General features: G+C 36.7%; 1 protein-coding gene across 2 annotated transcripts in view; it reads left to right on the top strand.

Annotated features, from left to right (window-relative positions):
- The window catches only part of ARHGAP25 (Rho GTPase activating protein 25), a 100,875-nt gene that overhangs the window by 51,933 nt on the left and 26,652 nt on the right, over positions 1–22,290 (top strand). For both annotated transcript variants that reach the window (XM_012539931.3, XM_012539932.3), the window contains exons 3-4: positions 8,880–8,967; positions 10,516–10,632. In XM_012539931.3, the coding sequence (XP_012395385.1) occupies positions 8,880–8,967; positions 10,516–10,632 (205 nt within the window). The remainder of the gene's footprint in view (positions 1–8,879; positions 8,968–10,515; positions 10,633–22,290) is intronic.

Here is a 22,290-nt window from a genome sequence, read left to right as displayed (position 1 = left end):
ATTTCTCACAGGTTCTATTGAACCCCAAAAGGTGAGGTCCTATTAATTAGATAGTGATTCTTAATTTACTGGCTAATGCTGGTCAAGGTGACTCCATGATCGAGGAAGAGAGAACTAAATAGAGCTATCAGACTTGGTAATTAACAGGAGCCTAAAAAAGCCTAAGAATGGCGAGAAAGAGAGGAAGAAAGAAAAAAAAAAGAGATAATTTTAGAAAGAGGATAGTTCTCTTAAAACCCAGATAAAGGAACTGAAAGTGCGTCTCTTCACCCACATGCCCAAACCATTTTGAAGTTGCCTAGTTAAAAAAAAAAATAATGACTTCTGGAGTTGCACCAGCATGGGGGAGAAGGGCAAGAGAAATTCAGGCCTCAGTAATGACTTGTGAAAAGGCCGGGATGTAGATCTGGGCCTAACCATACAACCCAACTCTCCCCACTCGCATGATTTAACCTGTTGTTTTGAGGGTGTGGGATGAAAAAAGTGTTGGACATGGAGACAGGAGAACTGCATTTGATTCATTTTCTGTAGGCCTCAGTCCCCTCATCTTTATAGTGGGGATAATAATATTCTTATTATCCCCTTTAGAGTTATTGTGCTTTATAAATCCCAAGGAACTAATAGAAATGGTAGTTGTCCTTTTTATTGCTGGTCTTCCCTGTCTCTGTGAAGAACCTGGATGATGTCTAAGAAAGGATGCAAAACCATTCCCCAGTTTGGAAGAGAGACACCATTCCCCACTGGGAATATAGAAATCCTTATGGAAATGGGTCTGAGTGGGAGAGGTCAGTCCTGATCCTTTTCCCTTTTAGGGGATTTTCTTATAAGAGATAACAAGGAACCTCTTAGCAGAGGACCAGAAACTGACTTGTAAGCAAATATTCCAGGTGGGAAAGGAAATATTATAATAATAAATTAATTAGTTAATTAATTTGAAAAACTTTTATGGTGCTATGTTCAAGGTTCTCATTTGTTTAATCCATTAGCTGAAAACATTTTAAGCTATTAGCCTTTTCTAAGGATGCTTGCTTTTTAATAGGATATTCTTGAATTGGATCTAAATGCACAAATCTCCACCAGAATTTCAGGCAGATTGGGATGCAGTGGAGAAGGTAGTTTTGTACAAGATTGGTTACGCTTAGTTCCTCGGGCAGCCCCTAGATCACCTCCATGTCCTTCTGGTTAGTCTATACCATCTGTTTCAGCACCTATAATGGGAGTAGAAATCACAAAAGTCAGGAGTCAGCCAAACTGATGCTCTAGTTGGAGTAGCATGGGCTTTCCCAAGTGAAAAATCCTCCTTGTCTCTCTGAATTGACTTTCTGGAAAGGAGAGGAGAGGGACTAGGAAATATGTAGAGGGAATTTCCTGCATGGTTAAGGGTTGGAGTAGACAGATGACTCTTCAAGTTCCTTCCACAATGAGATTCATGATCTTATGAAAAAGAAAGAGGAGAGAGAGTGAGGGAGAAATGAAGGGAATGAATCGATAGCTCCGTCATCGTGTCTCCTGGGTTCTCTACTCTCAGACCTATGTGAATCTGGGGAACTAACTCACTTTGCTCTTTACCTCCTTGTTTCTCCATTAGTAGAAATAAAGGGCTAAAGTCACATTTATAAACGCTCAATTGATTAAATAATTCATTCAGAATTTTTGGCTTTGCCTTTAGGTAGATCCTAGGAAGATAGTGAAACTGAAAAATCATAGATTTATAGAAAGAAGCATTTATAACTGAAAAGAACCTTAGGGATTAAATAATCATTCAAAATCTCTTTTTTGGAGACAATAGATTGAAGACCACACCATTCTTTACATAAAAATAATCTTTCTCTTAAAGAAAAATATGTGAAATAGGTAAATATTATCTGCATTCTAATCTTACTTACTAAGGTAGAGATCTAGTCTTTCCACTCAAAATCCCAGGATCTGAATGAGTCTTAGGTGTCATTTAGCCCAACTAACAGCTTCTTCCAAATCCCCTCTTCAAAATAACCAAATAATAATAACAGCTAACATTTGCAAAATGTATTAAGTTCCTTGAAGACTTGTAGGGAGAGGAAACTCTCTTTTTTCTGAAGGCAGACCAATCTACTTTTGGATAACAGTCTTCATGATCAAATGCCTGTCTTACATCTAACCCAAGGTTGCCTCTTGGCAACTTCTCCTTGTTGATACTGGCTTTGCCCTCTGTAGTCAAGCAGAACAGATTCATTTCCTCTCCTACTTCAGAGTCCTTCAAATACCCGGCCACAGCCAACACGTGCCTTCTAAGTTTTCTCTTCTCTGGGCTAACCATCTCAATTTTCTTCAAGTTCTCTCCACATGGCACAAACTTGAGGCTCTTCACAATTCTGGTTGCTTTCTGGATGTTCACCAGTTTACAAATGGCTTTTCTAAAATACAGTGTAGTCCTAAATAGGATATTCCAGATAGGTTTTGAGAAGTGCAGAGTGGCATTTATTCCTCCCGTTACTGCATTTTAGGGTTACATAATAGCTACTATACTGTTGACTCATTAACTTGCTGTCTACTAAACTCCCCAGATCTTTTCCAGATTTTGCCATATGCTCCATCTTATTCTTGGGAAGCTGATTATTTGAATCCAACTATATAACTTTGGAGTGGCCTCTATCAAATTTCCAACACCTCGGTGTGATCCTTCCCATCTTTACAGCTTTGTCCATTACAAATTTGATAATATTAATAATGGTTAGCATTTATATAGTACTTTAAGACTTTCAAAGAATTCTACACTTAATATTTCATTTGATCTTCACAATAACCATGGGAGTTAATAACAATGATAACATTTATTATTATAATTTATAAATATGGCTGGCACTGTGCTAAATGCCTTATAAATATTATCTTATTCAATTTTCACAGTGCTTCAGGGAGTTATAATAATGATGATGATGATGGCTAGCATTTATTTAGTACCAACTATGGCAGGCACTATGCTAATCACTTTACAAGTATTATCTCATTTGATCCTTACAACAAGCCTGCAGAGGGAGGTACTACTAATATTTCTATTTTACAGTGTAGAAAACCGAGATAGATAGAGGTTAAGCCACTTGCTCAGAGTCACCCAGCTCATAAATGTTTGAGGCTAGATTTGAACTCTGGGGAAGTTAGGTGACATAACAGATAGACTGCCAAACTATTTAAATCCAGCCTTTGACATTTACTAGTTGTGTGATTTTGGGCAAGTCACATAACCCTGTTTGCTTTAGTTTCCTATTTGTAAAATGAGCTGAAGAAAGAAAAGCAAATTCTGCCAGTATCTCTGTGAGAGAATTCTGAATGGGATCAAGTTGAGACACAATTGAAATGACTGAACAACAACAGCATAAAAACTTGAACTCAAGTCTTGACTTCAAGTCCATTATACAGCTAGCTGCCTCAAAGTTTTGATCAGAATTCCATCGATGCCTTTATTCAAGTCATTATCAAGATCTCTAAGAGGCAGACAGGATTTGATTTGGAGTTAGGAAGACTGGCCTTCAGATATTCCTTCATATTTTTATTATCTGCATTTTGTCAGGAATGAATGATTAGGAAAAAAATTATTAATTGCTACTATGTGTGCTAAGTACTGGGAATAAGAGAAAAGTGAGATAGTCCTTTATTTCAAGGAGTCCTCCTATGCTAGTTGGAGATAGGATGGAAGAGCAGGGATGATAGGAAGACCTGGTGTTCCTTAGGGTTCAATAGCAGGGCAGATGAGTATATCTGACTACATTATTATAGGACTATATTATGCCTTTGTATCCATCTGTTACCTGCTCTACCTTCCATCTTCTGTACTTATCATTTAAAAATTTTAAGTTGATTATCAAGTTCCATGTGTAACCCACACAGCCATTTTTAACAACTCTATTGTTCCCTACTCATTATATCTATTTTTCTTTGTAACTTCATAACTTTATTTTTGAGAGTTTTTCATTTTCTTTCCACTGACTTCTCTGGTGGAATTTTGTCCTACAGAATCCTATCTATACTTCTCCTGAACTCTTTGAAATCAGTTCCTTTAAAATCTGTGATGCAGGTCAAGCTATGCAAAGTTTTTTCCTGCCCCCAAATCTGCTGTTCAAAAATTTTCCGTTCCTCCTTATTGCTAGTAGGATAGAATATAAATGTCACCCAAAAAATAAGCCCTTTATCATGTGACTACAACCAACTTTTCTAGACATTTCATATTATTTCCCTTTATCCATTCTTTGTTTCATCCAAATTGGATTATTCATTCCCCCCCCAAATTTGGCATTATATCTCTCATCTCAGGGCTGCTTACCATGCCTAGAACATACTATCTCCTCTAAGAGTTTCTTAGAACTCAACTTTTTAAAAAATTGTTTTATTTTTTTCTGGTTATATATGTATGTTAACTTTTTAAATATACATTTCTTTATGAATCATGTTGGAAGAGAAAAATCAGAACAAAAGGGAAAAGCCATGGGAGAGAAAAAAACAGAAAAAAAAAGTGAAAATAGCATGTGTTGATTTACATTCAATCTTCATAGTTCTTTTTCTGGATGCAGATGGTATTTTCTATCCAATTGTCTTGGACCACTAAACCACTGAGAAGAACCAAGTCTTTCATAGTTGAACATCACACAATCTTGCTGTTGTTGTGTGCAATGTATTCGTGGTTCTGCTTGTTCCACTCAGCATCCGTTCATGTAAATCTTTCCAGGCTTTTCTAAAATCAGCTTGTTTATCATTTTTTACAGAACAATAATATCCCATTCCTTCATATACCACAACTTGCTCAGCCATTCCCTAATTGATTTACTCATCATCTACTCATCTATTCATTTCTCAATTCTTTGCCACCACCAAAAAAGCTGTTACAAACATTTTGCACATGTGGATCTTTCCCCCTCTTTTATGATTTCCTTGAGATACACACCCAGAAATGGCAATACTGATCAAAGTATATGCACAATGTTATTGCCCTTTGGGATAAGAACTCTTAACTTCTTCCAAGGGCCACATATTATAGAATGCTTTCCTGATTTTCTATATATTTTTTTGTCTCCTCGAATTTCATCTTACTATTTACATGTGTCCGTAATGTATTACCCAGTAGGGCATAAACTTCTTGAGGGCAAACATGGTGGTATTTTTGTCTTTGTAATCCCAGAACCTAGCATGGTGCCTTGTACATGGTGAGTTCTTAAGATATGTTGGGTTGTATTTCTTAACAAGAAAACTGATGCTTAGAAATATTAAATGACTTATCCAATGTCATGTAGCTAGTACTGGCAGAGCCCAGAGTCTAGTTCCAGCTCATGTGATTCCAAGTTCAGAATTCTTTGAGCTAGAAGTCTGATGCTCAGAGATGAACTTTAACCATGGACAAGAATCATGGTTAAATAGCTCATTAATGATGTTGCTTAGAATTCCTTTCCTAGCATTTAAAAGTTTTTAGATATAATTTTCTTTCTCTCTCTATTACTGTCACTATTATTAATGGCCACTAAAAAAGAAAAATAAACATATTAATGAATCAGGATTTGATTACTATTTCTAGTATAAAGAAGAATTATTTGTTTCTTTGATGAATCTGTGATGGTACCTGTGAGGGTATTCTCTACACAAATACAGATTGTAACTCATATATGCTTCCTCATCTCATTTGGCTATTATACATGTCTTTCTATACATTTTTCTTAGGCATTTAACTAACATATTGAAGGACTTCTTCCAGATTTTTTAATATTTTGAGCAACCCTGTTTGTTGGTTTAAGTAAAAACCCTCTGTTTGTAATGATGCTATTGATTTAATGTACATTTCTCCTGGGAAATGTAGGACATATGAAGTTGAAACAGACTTTGCTGCATATCATTTATCCATTGGCATGAATGACCTATTTTAATGAAGGTAGAAAATGTTATTTCAAGTAAACTTTTCCCCCACATTTAAAACTTTGGTAAAGAAGCACAAATAGAAGTCTAATTAGTAAAGGTGCAAATTGTTCTTTTGTGGTATAGATAATAGCAGACAAGAAAGCGTCATGCAGGAGAATTCTGCTTGGGAATCAGACTTGGTTTAAATTTAGTCACTGTTGCCCCTTTTCCTTAAGAATATAACACATCCCCTCAGGGTCTCTGTTTTCTCATCTTCAAAATAAGAAGCTTGAGTTCTCTTCTGGCTCTTTAGCCATGCTTTTGTGATCTCTAAGGGATTTTAAAATCCTATGATCCTTAATTGGGGCATTTAGATTTTTTTCCATATCACTGTTTGAAAAATAAGTGTAATCATTAATCAGGGCTTAAAGATATGTCTCTTCATCTACTCATCCTTATTTAATATTAAAACTTAATAAATTATAATTAGTAAATGATTTAGTGATATTAAAAATAATTGTTTTATAACTTTTATGAAAAAAGTTAATTGAGTAAAACACATATGGTCCTAATAATGGTCCTATAGTAACACCAGGGACAGAGACGTTTTTATTAATAGGAAAAGTGACATTGAATTGATTTGGATTAACTTCATGGCCTTTAGTTTCTAAAAATTGGCCCATATAATCTCTACAGGTATGTTCATCTTTTTTGAGTTCTGGATTATGTGACACTCTTTGATCTCTTCAAGTTTCCTAAATTGTCACCCCACCTTATCTATTGGTTTATTTCTGGTTATCCTCCCCATTGCTGAAAAGCCTTTGGATGTTCCAACTATCCTATCAATCTGTTTTTTTATGTCTCTCCCCACTTTAACAGACAAACTCACAGGAGGAAAAAATCACCCAAACAACAAAACAGTTGATAGTAAGATATTCTTATATTCTCACCTCCCACTCACTTTTCAACCTCTTATAATTTGACTTTGATAGGATCACTAGACTGAAACTGCTTTCTCTTAAGTCACCAATGACGTCTTTATTGCTAAATCCAGTGTTTTTTTTTTTTTTTTTTTTTAACTCTCATCCTTATTGGTTTCTGAACTTTTGACCGATAATTATCTCATCTCTACCCTGACATTTCTGCATATTGACGTGAACCTGGGTTTTCATGAGACTGCTCTGTTAAGTCCCTGAAGAGAATATTCATTAATGAATCTTTCAATCTCTTTCAGTCTCTCCTCTCTCTGATTCCCTCTCTCTCTCTCTCTCTCTCTCTCTCTCTCTCTCTCTCTCTTTCTCTTTCTCTCTCCCTGTCTCCCTGTCCCTTTCTCTCTGTCTCTGTCTCTATGTGTTTCTCTTTCTCTTTGTCTTTCTCTTTCCTTCATATCTCTCTTTCTTCTTCTTCTTCTTCTTCTTCTTCTTCTTCTTCTTCTTCTTCTTCTTCTTCTTCTTCTTCTTCTTCTTCTTCTTCTTCTTCTTCTTCTTCTTCTTTCTTCTTCTTCTTCTTCCTCCTCCTCCTCCTCCTCCTTCTCCTCTCCTCCTCCTCCTTCTCTTCCTCATTCTTTTTTCTTCTCTCTGTCTCTATCTCCTCTTTATCTTTATCTAGCTGATTGATCTTTATCAGTCTCTTTTGGGAGTTCTATCTTGGTCCCTCTTCTCTTTTCTTTCTACACTCTTAGTGATCTTATCAGCCATATTGAGTTCCATTATGTACTTGACTTTCAACTCTACATACTCAACAGGCATCAGTTCCTTAAGCTCTAGTCTTTAATTTCCAATTACCTGCTAGACATCTCTTCCTGAAGATCTCATGGGCATCTCAAGCTCAGTATATCCAAAACAAAAATCATTCCCTTTCTCCATAAACCCACTCTCTTTCCTAATCTCTTTATGCCCTGCCAGTTATCTAGATTTACCATCTTGGTATCATCCTTTTTTCTTCAGCTTTTCTCATTTCCCATTTAAAGTTTATTTTCAACTCTTGTCAATTTTTATCTCTACAGCATCTCATGTTTGTTCCAATTTCTCTGCTTATATTTTAACCCTACTACTCCAAGACCCATGACTACTCATTTAGATTTTTGTAAGAATTTCCTTATTGAACTCTGTGCTTCCAGCTTCTCTTTTTTCCAGTCCATCCTCCACACAACTGCTAGTATATGATGATTAAAGTATAGATCTGACAACTTTGTCTCCTTCTGAAGAAAGTTCCACTGGCTCCCTGTCATCTATAGAATCAAATCTAAGCTTCTTTGGAATTTAATTTCCTTTACAATCTGCCTTCAATCTAGTTTTCTAGGGTTAATATACATTTCAGTCTTTTTTCCATTTTATACTCATTCATCACAATTTTCACTTATCATGTTATATCTAAACACTTTTACTCATTTCCCCCTATGGATGATTCTCTATTTCGCAGCTCCAGGCTTTTGCAAGGAGATTCTCTCCATCTTCACCTCAGTCTCTTATAACTGGTTCATTTCAAAGCTCAATTTAAGTACCATTTTAAAATAAGTTTTTCCCTGGATTCCCTTTGATTAGTTTTATATTTATTTTGTTTACATCCTATTTTTATTTATCTGAGAATGTATTTCATCCCCTCTATAAAATATAAGCTTCTTGAGGGAAATTACTCTCACCCTTGTATTTACAAGTTCTAACTACTATACAGTGCTGGTACATAGTAAATGCTTAATAATTGTGTGTTGCCTGACTTCTAGATCTTAATTCTGGTTCTTGGATTGGCCTTTCAAGTAGACATATGACTAGATGACATAATTTCTGGGTTAGAGGCTTTAGGATTTAGAATGTACTGCTCAACTAGCTTGACCTTCTTATTTTATGAGAATAGAATCTTAGACCCAAAAGTGAGGTGACTTGCTTAAGCTCATAAAGTAAATGACAGAACCAGATTTGAATCCAGTTCCTCTGACTCCAGTTCAATGCCCTTTCCATGCCTTGTCCTGAGGAAAGAATTCTGAGGTGGAGTCTTTTAAAAAATGCCATTGCTTATATTTACAGGGCTCTATGTATCTACCAGGAAGCACCATCAGAGAAATTGCTACAAATCCAGAAGAAGCTGGGAAGTTTGTCTTTGAAGTTATCCCAGGTGAGTGGCTGTGCATCAGTAGGACCCTCCCTGAGACTATCAGTAGCCCCACGCCTTTTATTTCTCTATAAGTGAACTGATCATTGTGACAAAGAGTACTTTTTAATAATAATGATGATGATAACTCACATTTCATAAAGTTTTATGGTTTAGAAAGCACTTTCTATGGGTAGAACATTAGTTCTGGAGACAGGAAGAACTGAGTTCAAATCCAGCCTCAACTATATGATCTTGGGCAAGTCATTTAATCTGATCACATCCAAAAAAACCAAACAAAAAATATAAAAAAGAAAGCACTTTCTATGCATTAGTTTATTTGAATGTTTTAGAAAAAAACTAAATTAAGCAAAGCAAATAGTGTCCCCTTTCTAGAGTTTAGGAAACTGAGATTTATGGAAGCGAAATTGTGACTTGTTAAGTTTAATGTAGCTAAAAAGAAGCAGTGGTAGGACTTAAACCCAGGCTTCTTGATTGATTCTGAATCTAGTGATTTTTCCCACCAAAACATGCCTTTTCTTCCTCTCCACTACAAGAAAAAAGGAAGGAAAAATAGACAGAAAGACAGGAAAAAAGAAAGAGAGAAAAAGGAAGAGGGTGAGAGGAAGGAAGAAGAAAAAAGGAATGAGAAAAAAGAGAAAGAAAAAGTGAGGAAAGAAGAATGGAAGGAAAAAAGTAAGGAAGGAAAAAAGAGAAAATGAAAGAGAGTGAGGAGAAAAGAAAGGAAGGAGGAAAAAGAGACAGTAGGAGAAAGAAAAAGAGAAAGGAAGAATGGAAGAAAAGAAAGAATGAGAGAATAATAAAGAGGTTAAAAGAAAGGAAGGAAGAAGAAAAGAAGGAAAGATGAAAAAAGAGAGGGAAGAAGGGGAAAGGGAAAAAGGAAGAATGGAAGAAAAAAAAGAAGAGAAAGGGAGAAGAAAGAAAGAAGGAAGAAAAAAGGAAGGAAGGAAGGAAGAAGTAAGAAGGAAAAAAGAAAGAAAAAAGACACTTTTTTCTCTGGAGCCATCTGCCTCCAGTGGCAAGATATAGATCCATATGACTGGAGATAGCCCCAGATGAGGAAGACCTTGTCCTTTTAAAGGTAAGATCTTTAACAGGTCTTAGTTTGACTGAGGCAACCTCCAATCAGTGATTAAGACTATACATGAAGAAAAGAATGGCTTCTTTTACCTAATTAAAAAAAAAACACATTTAAAAAGTACTCTATTAAATAGCTGGATGGAGGTAGAGAGGGAAAGGGGTGAATTCCTCTTTCAACCCTATAGATATCAATGAGAGTAAGGCTTTGTAAAGTGCTCTGTAAGAATGACTTCTTGTTCTTGTTCTTGTTCTTCTTCTTGTTTTTCTTGTTCTTGTTCTTCTTGTTGTTGTTGTTCTTCTTCTTCATTACTTGACTTCACCAAAAATGAATGTGGGTATAATTTCTCTGGTTTCTAATGTCACAAGCTCTTGATCCATCAATCAGTTAATAAATATTTATTAAATGCCGATTCAATCTTCTTTTCCTTTGCGGATCCTAACCTCTCATGATTTATTTTTTCCTTCTGGCAGCCTCATGCGACCAAAATCGAATGGGACAGGACTCCTATGTTCTCATGGCCAGCTCACAGTCAGAGATGGAGGAGTGGGTGAAATCTATTCGAAGAGTCACTGGATCACCATCAGGAGGTAACTGACCATTGAGTGTCACTCTCATTTGGAGGACATTTGATGAGCGCTGTCCATCATCAGAGCATTATGGGGATTTGGAGGAAGGAGAAGCCAGGTCCACACACTTTTGAGAAGCATACAGTAGAGATGAGGGTACAGAATGTGTCTCCAAGACCCAGTGGGAACTTAATCTCCCTGGTGTTTGCAGTGATGAGACTTGCTCCCTTGCTAAAAGATTTACAGTTTGTCAAAATGCTTTTGTTGCAACTTCTTTGGAAAGTACAAAGTGAAGATGCTTATCTTTATTTTACTCTTAGGGAAACTGAGGCTCAGGGAGGCTGGGACTCACTCAGAATCATCCATAATCGTTTATTATTTGAACCAGTTCTCTTACCTCCAAGCCAAGGCTTTAGTGGAAGGTTCTTTCTGAGTTACTGTTGTCCAGACTGGTCATAAGGATTGGGAAGCCACCTGAATTTTTTGTAACTTGGTCAGCAAGGTCATGGTAGTGAGGTATAGACTATATGCATGTATTCTGAGGGAAGTCTCAGGAAAGGGGTGATCAAGGGAGAAAAACACATTTTAGGTGGAAGTCCTCAGTGCTATCCTCCTTAGAAGAGGTATTTACTTGTTCTAAGATTTTTTTTGCAGATGAGGGGAACATCTTGTTAATTAAAATAATGAAATACATGCTGCATGGAAGGCATGGTGGGTGACTCAGTGGATAGAGCACTAGGCCTGGAGTTCCAGTCTCAGACAATTACTAGCTCTGTGACTCTAGGTAAGTCACTTAATCTCTGTTTACCTCAGGTTAGTGGAGAAGGAAATAGCAAACTAATCCTGTATCTTTGCCAAGATGGACAGTATTGGCTTCCTATAGTCTACAGAGTCATGAAAAATTGGACATGACTAAACAACTAAATATAAATTTATATATAAATATAAAGACTGAAGTAAACTATTTTTAACATCAATGGGAGAGAGTATATGAACATATAAAAATATATTTGTCATGGGAGGGGATAATAAAGACTTATACCTGGAAGAAAGGTTAAGACTTGCCCAAGGAAGTGGGCCATTTTGGTCAGGGGAATAATGGAGCCAAGAAAAGCTAGGGGTTAGACATGAAAATGGTAATTACTTTTTAAAAAAATTACATTTAAAGGTTTTTAAAATATATGGAACATTGTCCTCACAACAGATTTGATCAAGGCAGGCAGATCAAGTATGTAATCATTTTACAAATAAAGAAGTTGAGGGTCAGTGGAGTGAAATAACATAAGTTGTAATGAGTTCATGAAGAGATATTCTTGATCTTGCTATTATCCACAAGGGTTCTACTTCCATGTTCATGAAGTCTGATATTCCTTTATCTGATCATAATTTCTGATAATACCTTTCTCCTTTACTATTTATAACCTTGTCCTTTGTTTTTTCCTATGACCTCTATTCTTTCAACCCCTCAGTTCTTTCCCAGATCATAAACCCAATACACAGGTTACATCTCCTCCTTTCCCATTTTTATCCTTTGCTAGATGAATTCAACTCTATCTTTTCTTCAGTCCTTTGCCCCTTTATCTTATCAGTGATGCTGTTTTGCAAAGTCTCAGCCTTAGATTACTACCAATTTCCACTGATTTCACACCTATTCATATTTAGGGAACAAAAATTTCCCCAAACTCTGTTGACTGAGTACCTACAAATACATATAGCATAATCTCAAAATAATCTCAACTGGGCTCTTACAGGGGCGAGGCAATATTTTTACAACTCCTCTAATTGATTTACTATCTCATGCTCCACAACAGTTTTTCTAAACCCTTTAATTCTTCCTCAAACTTCTCTTGATTTCCTTTTCTCTCATCTTCTTAGCTGAAAATCTTGCCTCATATTTTACTGAAAAAACTGAGGTAATCAAAGAGTTCACTTTTATTTCCTCTTCATCTTAAGTCATTCAGAAGTTCTTTTACAACTACCACCTTCTTACATAAAGCTAATTAGCTTTTTAAGCTAAGCTAATAGCCAAGGCAATTAGCATTTATATAATACCTACTATGCCAGGTTGTTATTATTGTTATTTAGTAAAATCTTGTTATTGTTATAAGTTACCTTGTTATTTAGATAAATCTTCCTGTTTCCAGGTCTGGCATTCTCTCTACCATGCCATCTACTGTGGCTCTTTTCCTTGCCAAGCCAAAGTTCTCTATATGCACAAATGACCCTATTTCATCCTATCTTCTCCACAGATTGCTCCTCTATCATCCCTACTCTCTCATTAATATTTGATCTCTCCATCTACTTTTCCTGCTGCCTACAAACACACCTGTGTCTCCCTCATCCCCCCAAACTCTCATTGATCTATCCATGCCTGCTATTTTCCTTTATCTCTTCTCTCTTTCATGGTTAAACTTCATGGCAAAGCCATCTACAATTGGAGTTCTCACTTCTTTCTCTCTTATTCTCTTAACTCTGCAGTCTGAATTCAGATTTCATCATTCAACTGAAATTGCTCTCTCCAAATGTTTACCCATGATCTCTTAACTGCCTTTTCTAATGGCCTTTTCTCAATTCTCCTTCTTGATCTTACTCTTACCCATCTGATCATTCCTTCTCAGTCTTTGCGATTTCCTCTTACAAATTGAAGCTGCTAATTAAAGTGCCCTCCAAGTTTCTGTTCTTAGCCCTCTTCTCTTTATGTACTTTGCTTAGTGATCTTATCAGCTTCCATGGATTTAATTATCTTCTCTATGCAGATGATGCTAAGATCCAGCAGCCCTAACTTCTCCAGTCTTGCATCTCCTACTACCTGTTAGACATCTTGAACTGGATGAACCATAGACATGTTAGACTCAATATGTCCAAAATTGAGCTCATTATCTCCTCCTCAAAAAACCTCTTCTTTTCCTACTTTTCCTATTACTGTCAAGATCACACTCTCATCTTCCCATTTCCTAGGCTCACCACTTAAGTGTCATGACTTCATACTTATTCACATATTACTGAATTTATCAATTTATCATTTTCTTTCATGCTTCCCTCCCCAGCCCCTCCATATCCATCCTGTTGCCAAACCTTACTATCTTCACCATATATCTTGTATATGTCTAATACTACCACCACTTTGGTTCAGGTTTTCATCACTTCACAACTGCGTGATTATAATAGCTGCTGATTGGTCTTGCTGCCTTGTCTTTCCCTACTCCATCTTCACTCAAATATCAAACTGAACTTCCTTAACTATTTGCTTTTTAAATAGCTTTTTATTTTCACAATATATGCATGGGTAATTTTTCAGCACTGACTCATGCAAAACTTTCTATTCCAACTTTCCCCCTCCTTCCCCCCACTCCCTCCCCTAGGTGGTAGGTAGACCAATACGTGTTAAATATGTTAAAGCATATGTTCTTTAACTATTTCACAGGCAGTACTCTATGACTGGAATTCTCTCCCTCTTTATGTCCACCTTCAGGCCTCTTTGCCTTCCTTCAGGTCTTAGCTAAAATCTTATTCTCTATAAGAAGTCTTTCTCTATCTCTCTTAAAGAGAATGCCTTGCCTCTGGGATTATTTTATATTGTATATATCTTGTTTGCATCTTACTGTTTATAAGATGTCTTTTCAATAGATTGTATACCCATTGAGGGCAGACCTTATGGATGTGCTTTTCTTTGTATACTTAGTGCTTAGCTGAAACATAATATTGACTTGATTTGAAATAAAAGAAAAGGAATAGAACATTGCAGTTTCATGACACCTTAAAGACCATTCACGCTTAAGGATCTTTCATTAAGTAGGAATGGGCAGAAGGCAACAGATTGTAACTTTAGTACTGGAATGAACCTCATCTAGTTCATTTTTTTTCCATTTATTGGTGAGGAAATTGAGATTAAGTGACTTCTCCAAGATCACAAATAGATAAAGGTTTCTGAATTTAGGCCCTCTGACTCCAGGATTATTATTCTTCCTACTATACTAAACTGCTTCTCTTATAGTTAATTTTATTCTGTAGCCTTTTATCCAAATGTAGGATGTTATTAGAGTGACAAATCCTCAAAGAGGAACACAGACAGTGGAAATAAATTAGTGCTATTTGTTAACAAATATGAAATTGGTAATGGAAAGCAATGATCTAGATCAATGGTGTTAAATTTTAATAGAAACAGAAACCATGAAATGGTACCTAAGGATCCCTGAAGTCTACATATTGACTTCAGAAACCATGTATTACACTTATCTGTGTTTTATCATATTTTATTTTGTTAAATATTTTCCAATTACATTTTAATCTGGCTGAGCTACACTTAGGAGTGTTGTGAGTTTTTGTGTTTGATTTATGTCCTAGACATCTAACATTTTTATTTTATAGACCAAGAAATAAGCCTAGAGAGACAAAGTGAGTTTCAGTGTTGTACACTTGTGACAAACACAGGACAAGTGATAGTTTACTTTTCTAAAGGACTTAAAAAATTACTTGTTAATTGGCTTTTTTCCCCTTCCAAAGTAGTTTAAACATTATAGGATAATTCTGTTTTACAAATTAGGAAACTGAAAGAAACTAAGCACTTTAGCAATTGAGTCTTGGAACCCAAATAGGAATTCACTTCTCCTGACTTCAAGGCTGCTCTTCCTCAAAAATAAAATAAAAAACCCCAACAAAGGAAGTTTCATATGTGGTTTCCTGAGTTTTGTAGTTTTACATTACCCAGAATGGTTTGGAGCTGAGATACAACAAGGGCAAGGTCCACAAAATGATATCCTTGGATCTGTTACTTAAGTTTATGCTCTGGTTGTGGGGCCTACCTTAAGAGACCCCACATTCAGACAGCTTACCTTAGCACGAATGAATCAAGAAGTGAGCTTCTTAAAAGAATACTTTGTATTCCTCAGAGATTACAAGCTTCCTCATTCAATTAAAAAATGTAATTTCATATGACTTTTCAGGAACATATCTTTTAAGAAAAATGAGATATGCCTAGAAAGGCTTTGAATTTGAGATATCATTTAGTTATAATATTATAGAACTGAGATGGAAAGGGCTTCAAGGTTATCCAGATGATGAAGGAGCTCCCTTGATCAGCACGTTACACAAATATCATTTTCCATTTTATATAAAATGGACTTGATTCAAAGAACTTACTATCTACATACAACTGTTTCTGCCTTTTGCTTGGGTCTTGTATGTGTCTTCTACTGGAAGGTATCATCCTTCTCTGAGGTCAAATTTCTCTGATCTAGGCTCACCCCAAGGTGAACTGGCCAGTCCTAACTAGTGTGGAATAGGCTATTTTAGAAGATCAAACCATTTTGTGCTGGCTTGTAAAAAAGGGAGGCTCCAAACCCTTTTTGCCTGTTCTTTCCCTTTTGTCTTTCATTTTTCTTAAGTTCAGTAGAGCTAAGAGCATGGCTTGGTCTGGGATGGGGGATCTTCCCAACTAGGAGATATTTATCCCATGTGTGAGACAGAAGCATCTGGGAGCTACCTATGCTGTTACCCATATGGCTCAACAGGAGAGTTCTTAGACAACTATCAACTTCTTGGCACTAGCTTTGGGGAGGCAGCAAACAAAACAATTGGTGAGAGTTCCTGAGAATAACCTTTCTTGCAACGATAAATCGTGATTTCTGGTCTTCTAGATGGAGAAGGGGTGTTTCCTGAGCAATGTGATCTTAAAATCTGGCCTTTTAACTAGAAAAGGGACTTTTTTTGGGACATTGCGATTTTCAGAAGTTTCCTGAAGAGCAATCCTAAGTTCTAAAGGAATTTCCTTACCAATCCAGTAAGAGAGGATTTTCACATTTGGCCCTCACAGCCAAGAGAAACAGTCACATGGTACTAAAGTCATGGTAGGGCAGGAGTAAATGATGTGGACTCTACCTCCAGCTGTTACTTTGATGGAAATTATCTGTGCTGTGGTAAGTGTGATTCCCTTCTTGGGGAGTCCAAGCCCTCAGAGGAGTTATATAAGGATTAGTATCTGGATAGGTTTCTATAGGTAAAAGAGGAGCTCTCCAGAAGGTCAGGATGTTGCTTTGTCTAACAGTCCCAACTCTTACTCAGATTTGGAGTCAGATTTGGAGACTCATAAACTTAGGACTTCTAGACTCCCAGAGAGGTACCCCTCAGTTCTCTTCTTTGTGGCTGGCATGTGGTTGTGAGGTTATACATTATTGCTCCCCAAGGCTTGGACCATATGATGAGGGTCAGGTAACTATCATTCTCTTCTGCCCAGTTAATGGGTCCTGGTGTTGGAGAGGAATTTCTCTTCTGGAACAGGTCTGCTTTTAGCTCTGTTGTAATCTCAGACCTCTTCAGAAGAAAGACAAGGGAAATAGACTTCAAAAAGTCTACAGACTCCCTTTTATAGATTAATTCAAGGTGACCTCTTCCAAAATAATTTTTGGAATAATATTGTCCATCAATTTATCTTGGCAATAGGCCTGAACAGTGAAATTTATCCAATATGGAGGTGTCAAGGGACTTATCCATATCATCCATAAAGTATCATAAAATTTCCCCAAAAAACTCACTTAACTATAAGCTTTTCAAGGTAGTGGTAGTGATGGTAGAGGGAAGTGTAGCTTCCTGGATCAAGTCCCTAGAGTTATAATAAATGCTTTTATTTTATAAATTTAAAGCATTATGCAAAGATAAACTATTATTATTTGAAATCTTTCCAATGTAAGAGAGCCCTTCTAGTGGGAGACAGTGTGCAACAGTGGAAAGAATTTTGAAGCTGAGGTCAGAGGATCTAAATTCAAATTTTGTTTTTGTTTTTCAATACCTGCATGGAAAATGTGGGTTTACATTGGGCAAGTCATTTAATCAGTCCAGGCTTCAATTTCTTATCTGTCAAATAAAGTAGCCAGACTAGATGCTATCTAGTATGTTTTAACTTTAAATCTTTGGTCCTTTAGGTTTTTAAACATTTCACAGATACCAGTGCTGTACTTGGATAATTCATTTACTATATCTCATTCTTGCCATATTACTGACCTATCTTTTTTTTCTGATCATATGTTTCCTAGATCATCCCTCTTATGCCACTTCTTGTTTTAGTCAAGAGCCATTTATACCCATCATGCACCTTTCTTCCTCCTTTAACTCATCAGCAATTTCGATTCTTCAAAGATTATGGTTTCATGACACTAGAACATATAAAACCTCAACTCAACCATCTCTCTACTGTCCCAACAAACCACCATCATGACTATTGTCTCAGAATCACATGCAATGGATAAACCATTCCATTTTGAGAGAAAGCACTAAATAAATAAATAAATAATAATAAATAAATAAAAACCTGTATTCCCACAAAAATGAATAGTCTATAGAGCCATCCTGATAGAATGACTTTTTTTTCTTGTGGACTAATGAAAAGAGTTCTGTACTTAGAGCCAAGACAGATCTGGATTTAAATTCTGTCTTGGACACTCGCTAGTTTTTTGGCAATGGGCAATTTATTGTAGTAGAGGCATTTTGGAATAGTGGCTAGTATTAAATTTGGAGTCACAAAGACCTGAATTTAAATCACTTCTCAAACATTTACTAGCTGTCTGACTAACTAGCAGTTAAAAGAACTGCTTTCAGCCATAGTTTCCCCATCTGTAAAATTGTGATAAAATTACACCTACATTACAAGAGTGCCACAAGGATCGAAGAAAATCATTTTGATAAAATGCTTTGTAAAATTTGGAGTGCTACATAAATATCAGTCACTTTCATTGGAAGCCTCAGTTTCTTCAGTTGTAAAATTACACGTGTGGTAGCTCCCTTCATGTTGTTGTAAAGAGTACATGGAACAGTGTGCATATAAAGATTTCATGAATCATAAAGCCCTCTATCAGCCAGATTCTCTTGGTGATTCCATGTTAACAGGTTTATTATCAGTATCCTAGGATACTGAAGAAATAGTCACATGTGATTGTTGAATCACTATTACTAATCTTTAATAAAAGGTGGAAAATGGGAGAGGAACCATGGGCTTGAGAAGGGAAAATGCTGTCCAGATTTTTCAAAAGAGGGAAGAGAATGATGGCTGCAAAGTATAAACCTTGATTTTGGGGAAACTTTTCAGAGGAGTTATTAGGAGGGTTAGTGTAATGATAGCCGTGTTCTAACCCTTATTTTGGTATGTGCTGATCCATCTCATAGATCCGAAATCCCCACTGCGGCACACTCCCATTCTAGCACTGGAGTAGATTAAATTTTACTTGGGGATCGTAATTAAATAATTCATATTTTTATAGCACCTATAAAGCCTCACTACAACTTAGAGGCATAAGCAGTACAAATAGTATCACGAACTTTTTGCAGATGAGGAAACTGCCTTTCTCAGAGCAAAGTGCTTGCTGTAGGTACCTAGCCCCTAAATCAGATGTGGATGTAAAATCTCAAAATTTCATCCTTCCTCTTCCCCCGGGCTGCCCCCTTGTGGTAGGCAAAATAGTTAAGGGGAGGACAATGTCTCTCATCCTTAGCCCATTGCCCTCATTCATGATCTTTCTTTCCTTTCCTTGAAATCCATCCACCCACAGGTCCCTGCTTTCCCTCTGATTTTAAAGCTCACTTAGAATCATCTGAATTAAAAGGAGTGGAGATAAGAAAAGCTCTGGGAGTGGAGTGGGTAGAGTGGAGGGCTAGGTAATAAGCTCAGGTTTGGGTTTTTGGTTTTGTTTGTTTTTTTTGTTTTGGGATGACAAATTTAGACAAGATCTAGGAATTCCAAACCATTGAGTAAGTACAGGAAATGTGTCAAATTCTGACCTGGAAGAATCGTAAGGGAAAAAATATGTTCTTTAATGCATGAAGATGAGATAAATGTCCTCCCTGTTAGGAAAGAATGTGTTCTGATTCTTTTCAGACTTTGGGAATGGCTTCACCCTAACCCATACTTCCACTGGGTCCCCTTTGAGCACATTTCTGGGAACTTCCTGGAGGAACTTAGGGAGGTCAGTTGCCTTTTGTGGAAAGTATGCTGGATTTTGAACTAGGGGACTCACATCTTAACTCTCTACTTAACTTCCTGTGTGTCTTTGAGCACATTATCCAATCTCTGTAAGTCTCATTTTTCTCATAAGTAAAATAGGGACAATAATACCTACACTATCTACATTGAAATCAATGTTCTCAGCATAATTTGAATTAAAGAAAAATGTGGTCAGGTAGGCTGAAAAAGGCACTCAGTCTAGGAGTGGAATAGATTGTAGGGGGTGTTTAAGTGGTCCAGTGGACAGAGTGCTGGACCTGGGGTCAGGGGTCCTTGAGTTCAAAGACAACTTTAGACTAGTTGTGTTGAGACAAATCACTGTTTCCTCATCTGTGAAATGTAGACAGTACTAGTATCCATTCTCTAGGTTACTATGAAGACACAAATGAGATAGTATTTATGGAGGACTTTGTGACCCTTAAAGTGCTATTCAAATGCTAGCTCATTAAACTTTTATATTGTTTGATCTCCTTGATTAATTCCCCTTCACTCCTTATCCCAATCCCAGTCCTAGCTTCTCATTAGTAGAATAAATTTTAGTAGGAAATAAGATTGCAAAGGGGAACCTGTAAGTCACATATAAACTGCCCCCCTCTAAAATCAAAAGAATATAATTTACAAATTGTATTATATATTAACTAAAATTCACAACCTACTGATAATACTGAATTAGGGGAAAGCACTTTGATGCAACTTGTCAAGGTTCTAGTCCTATGATTTGTAAATTCCTGACAAGTGCCAAACCTCCATATTTCCATATCTGTAGAACTTCAAATAGATGCTGTAACTTTGAAATGATTTTGAGATGTTAATGAAGTAACCCCAAGATAGCAGAGATAAGAGTCTGTTTCCCCCCAAAATCCTAAATGTTAGATGAGATGTGGGAAACTAACACTAACTCAAACTCCTGCCTCCTCCACCTCCCCAAGCACTCTTCCATCTCCATAGGGTCCATGTTGCTTAATGCTTCCAACTCTAATCCATAGTTACAGGAATGATATTCTGTATCTTTGTTTCTCCCCATCCTCTTTCTTACTCTGCCTTCTTTTACCATCCCATTCCCTGGTCCTGAACTATGTCATCTTCCTCTGTCCAACTTTTTCTGACTTGCCTCAATTACTTATTAAATTTGCCTGCCGCCCATTTCCTGCTGTCAGTTGTGGCCTTTCTCAGCAAGTACCCAAAGAACTGGCCATTCTTGCCCCCATTTCATAATTTCATAAGTTAATTGATCAATTTAATCTTATAGGATTGCTGTGGGGAAAATATTTTGTAAAGTATACCCACTGGAAATTCCAGCCTATCCAGCCTAACTTCTCTGCCTGAGTCTTAGAAACTCAGAGATTTGTCTCTGGTCACTTCACAACAAAATATGATGGGATGTCATTTGTCTTTCTGGCCCCAGTGCAACATTTTCTTCCCTGGAAGTGTTTTGGTATTATTACCCTCATTTTACAGATCAAGAAAGTGAGGTAAACAGGGACCAAGTGACGTGCCCAAAGTCACACAGGTAATGTCTAAGATTTGAATTTAGGTATTCCTAACTCCAGGGAAAGTAGGTGATACAGTGTATAGAGTGCCAGGGCTGGAGTCAGGAAGATCTGAGTTCAAATCTTGCCTTGGACACTTACTAGCTGTATGACCCTGGGAAGTCATTGACCCCTGTGTACTTCAGTTTCTCATCTGTAAAATATAAAATCAGTATCTTTGCCAATAAAACTCCAAAATGGAGTCTCAGAGAATTGAACATGAGTGAAACAACTCAGCAACAATGAGAAGTGGAAGAGGTAGATGGTGGAAAAAATCCAAGGATGGATTGGGTTTGACAAGGCATGAGTAGAGATAATGCAAAGAAATAAGCATTTTAAGAATAGGACAAGTTGGAGAGAGCTGACTTGGCTAACTAAGAATTGAGTCTGGAAAGGGAGGAATATGAAATCAAAGTAATGGCCTGAGAAAATACTGAAGGGTTCAAGGATTGAAGGTCTTGGTGAAGATGAAGAGCAGATTGAGGAGGCAAAGGTTAATAAGAGATGTTATGATTGGAGGTTATTATCAGATAAAGGAATTGCAGAGTTTTTGGTCTTGGAATCCAAACCTTAGAGAATGATGATAAGAACAGGTGCATCTGATCATTCCCATGTATGGTGGAATGGAGTGGAGGAGAAGGTCACAAGAACTGAAAATAATAGAGTAGGAGGTTAGTGTATTTGAGAGATAGTTAACAGATATGTTGAAACCCCTTGGTATAAAAGCAAAAATTGGAATGGATTCTTGAATCCCTTCTTTATTTTTGTCTTTGTGTCCCCAATTCTTAGCATCGTGCCTGGATAACAGTATTAATGCTTTTTGACTGAGTGAATAAATAAATATATAATCAATAGATAGTCCTCAGATCACAAACTATGTTGTATAGTCATTAAAGTAGCACCCGGGACTAATAATTATAGTATCTCCTAATTCCATATATTTTATGGTTTATAAAGAACTTTCTGTACACAATAATCCTTTCAGATTATTTTCCTTTACACAAGAGGAGTCTGAAGCTCAGTTATTTGCCCAGAGCCACAGAAGTTAGTGAGTTTGGAGACAGGACTCAAAACCAGGACCTCTGATTTCTAATACAGTAACTTGGCTATAATACTTGTGGGAGTTTTCATACTTTCAGGAGGTGATTGATGGATTCTTTT

This window comes from Sarcophilus harrisii, chromosome 2, assembly GCF_902635505.1.
Source record: "Sarcophilus harrisii chromosome 2, mSarHar1.11, whole genome shotgun sequence".
NCBI classification, from domain to species: domain Eukaryota; kingdom Metazoa; phylum Chordata; class Mammalia; order Dasyuromorphia; family Dasyuridae; genus Sarcophilus; species Sarcophilus harrisii.
The sequence above is the reverse complement of the archived record's forward strand: the minus strand, read 5'-3'. Positions and strand labels throughout refer to the sequence as shown.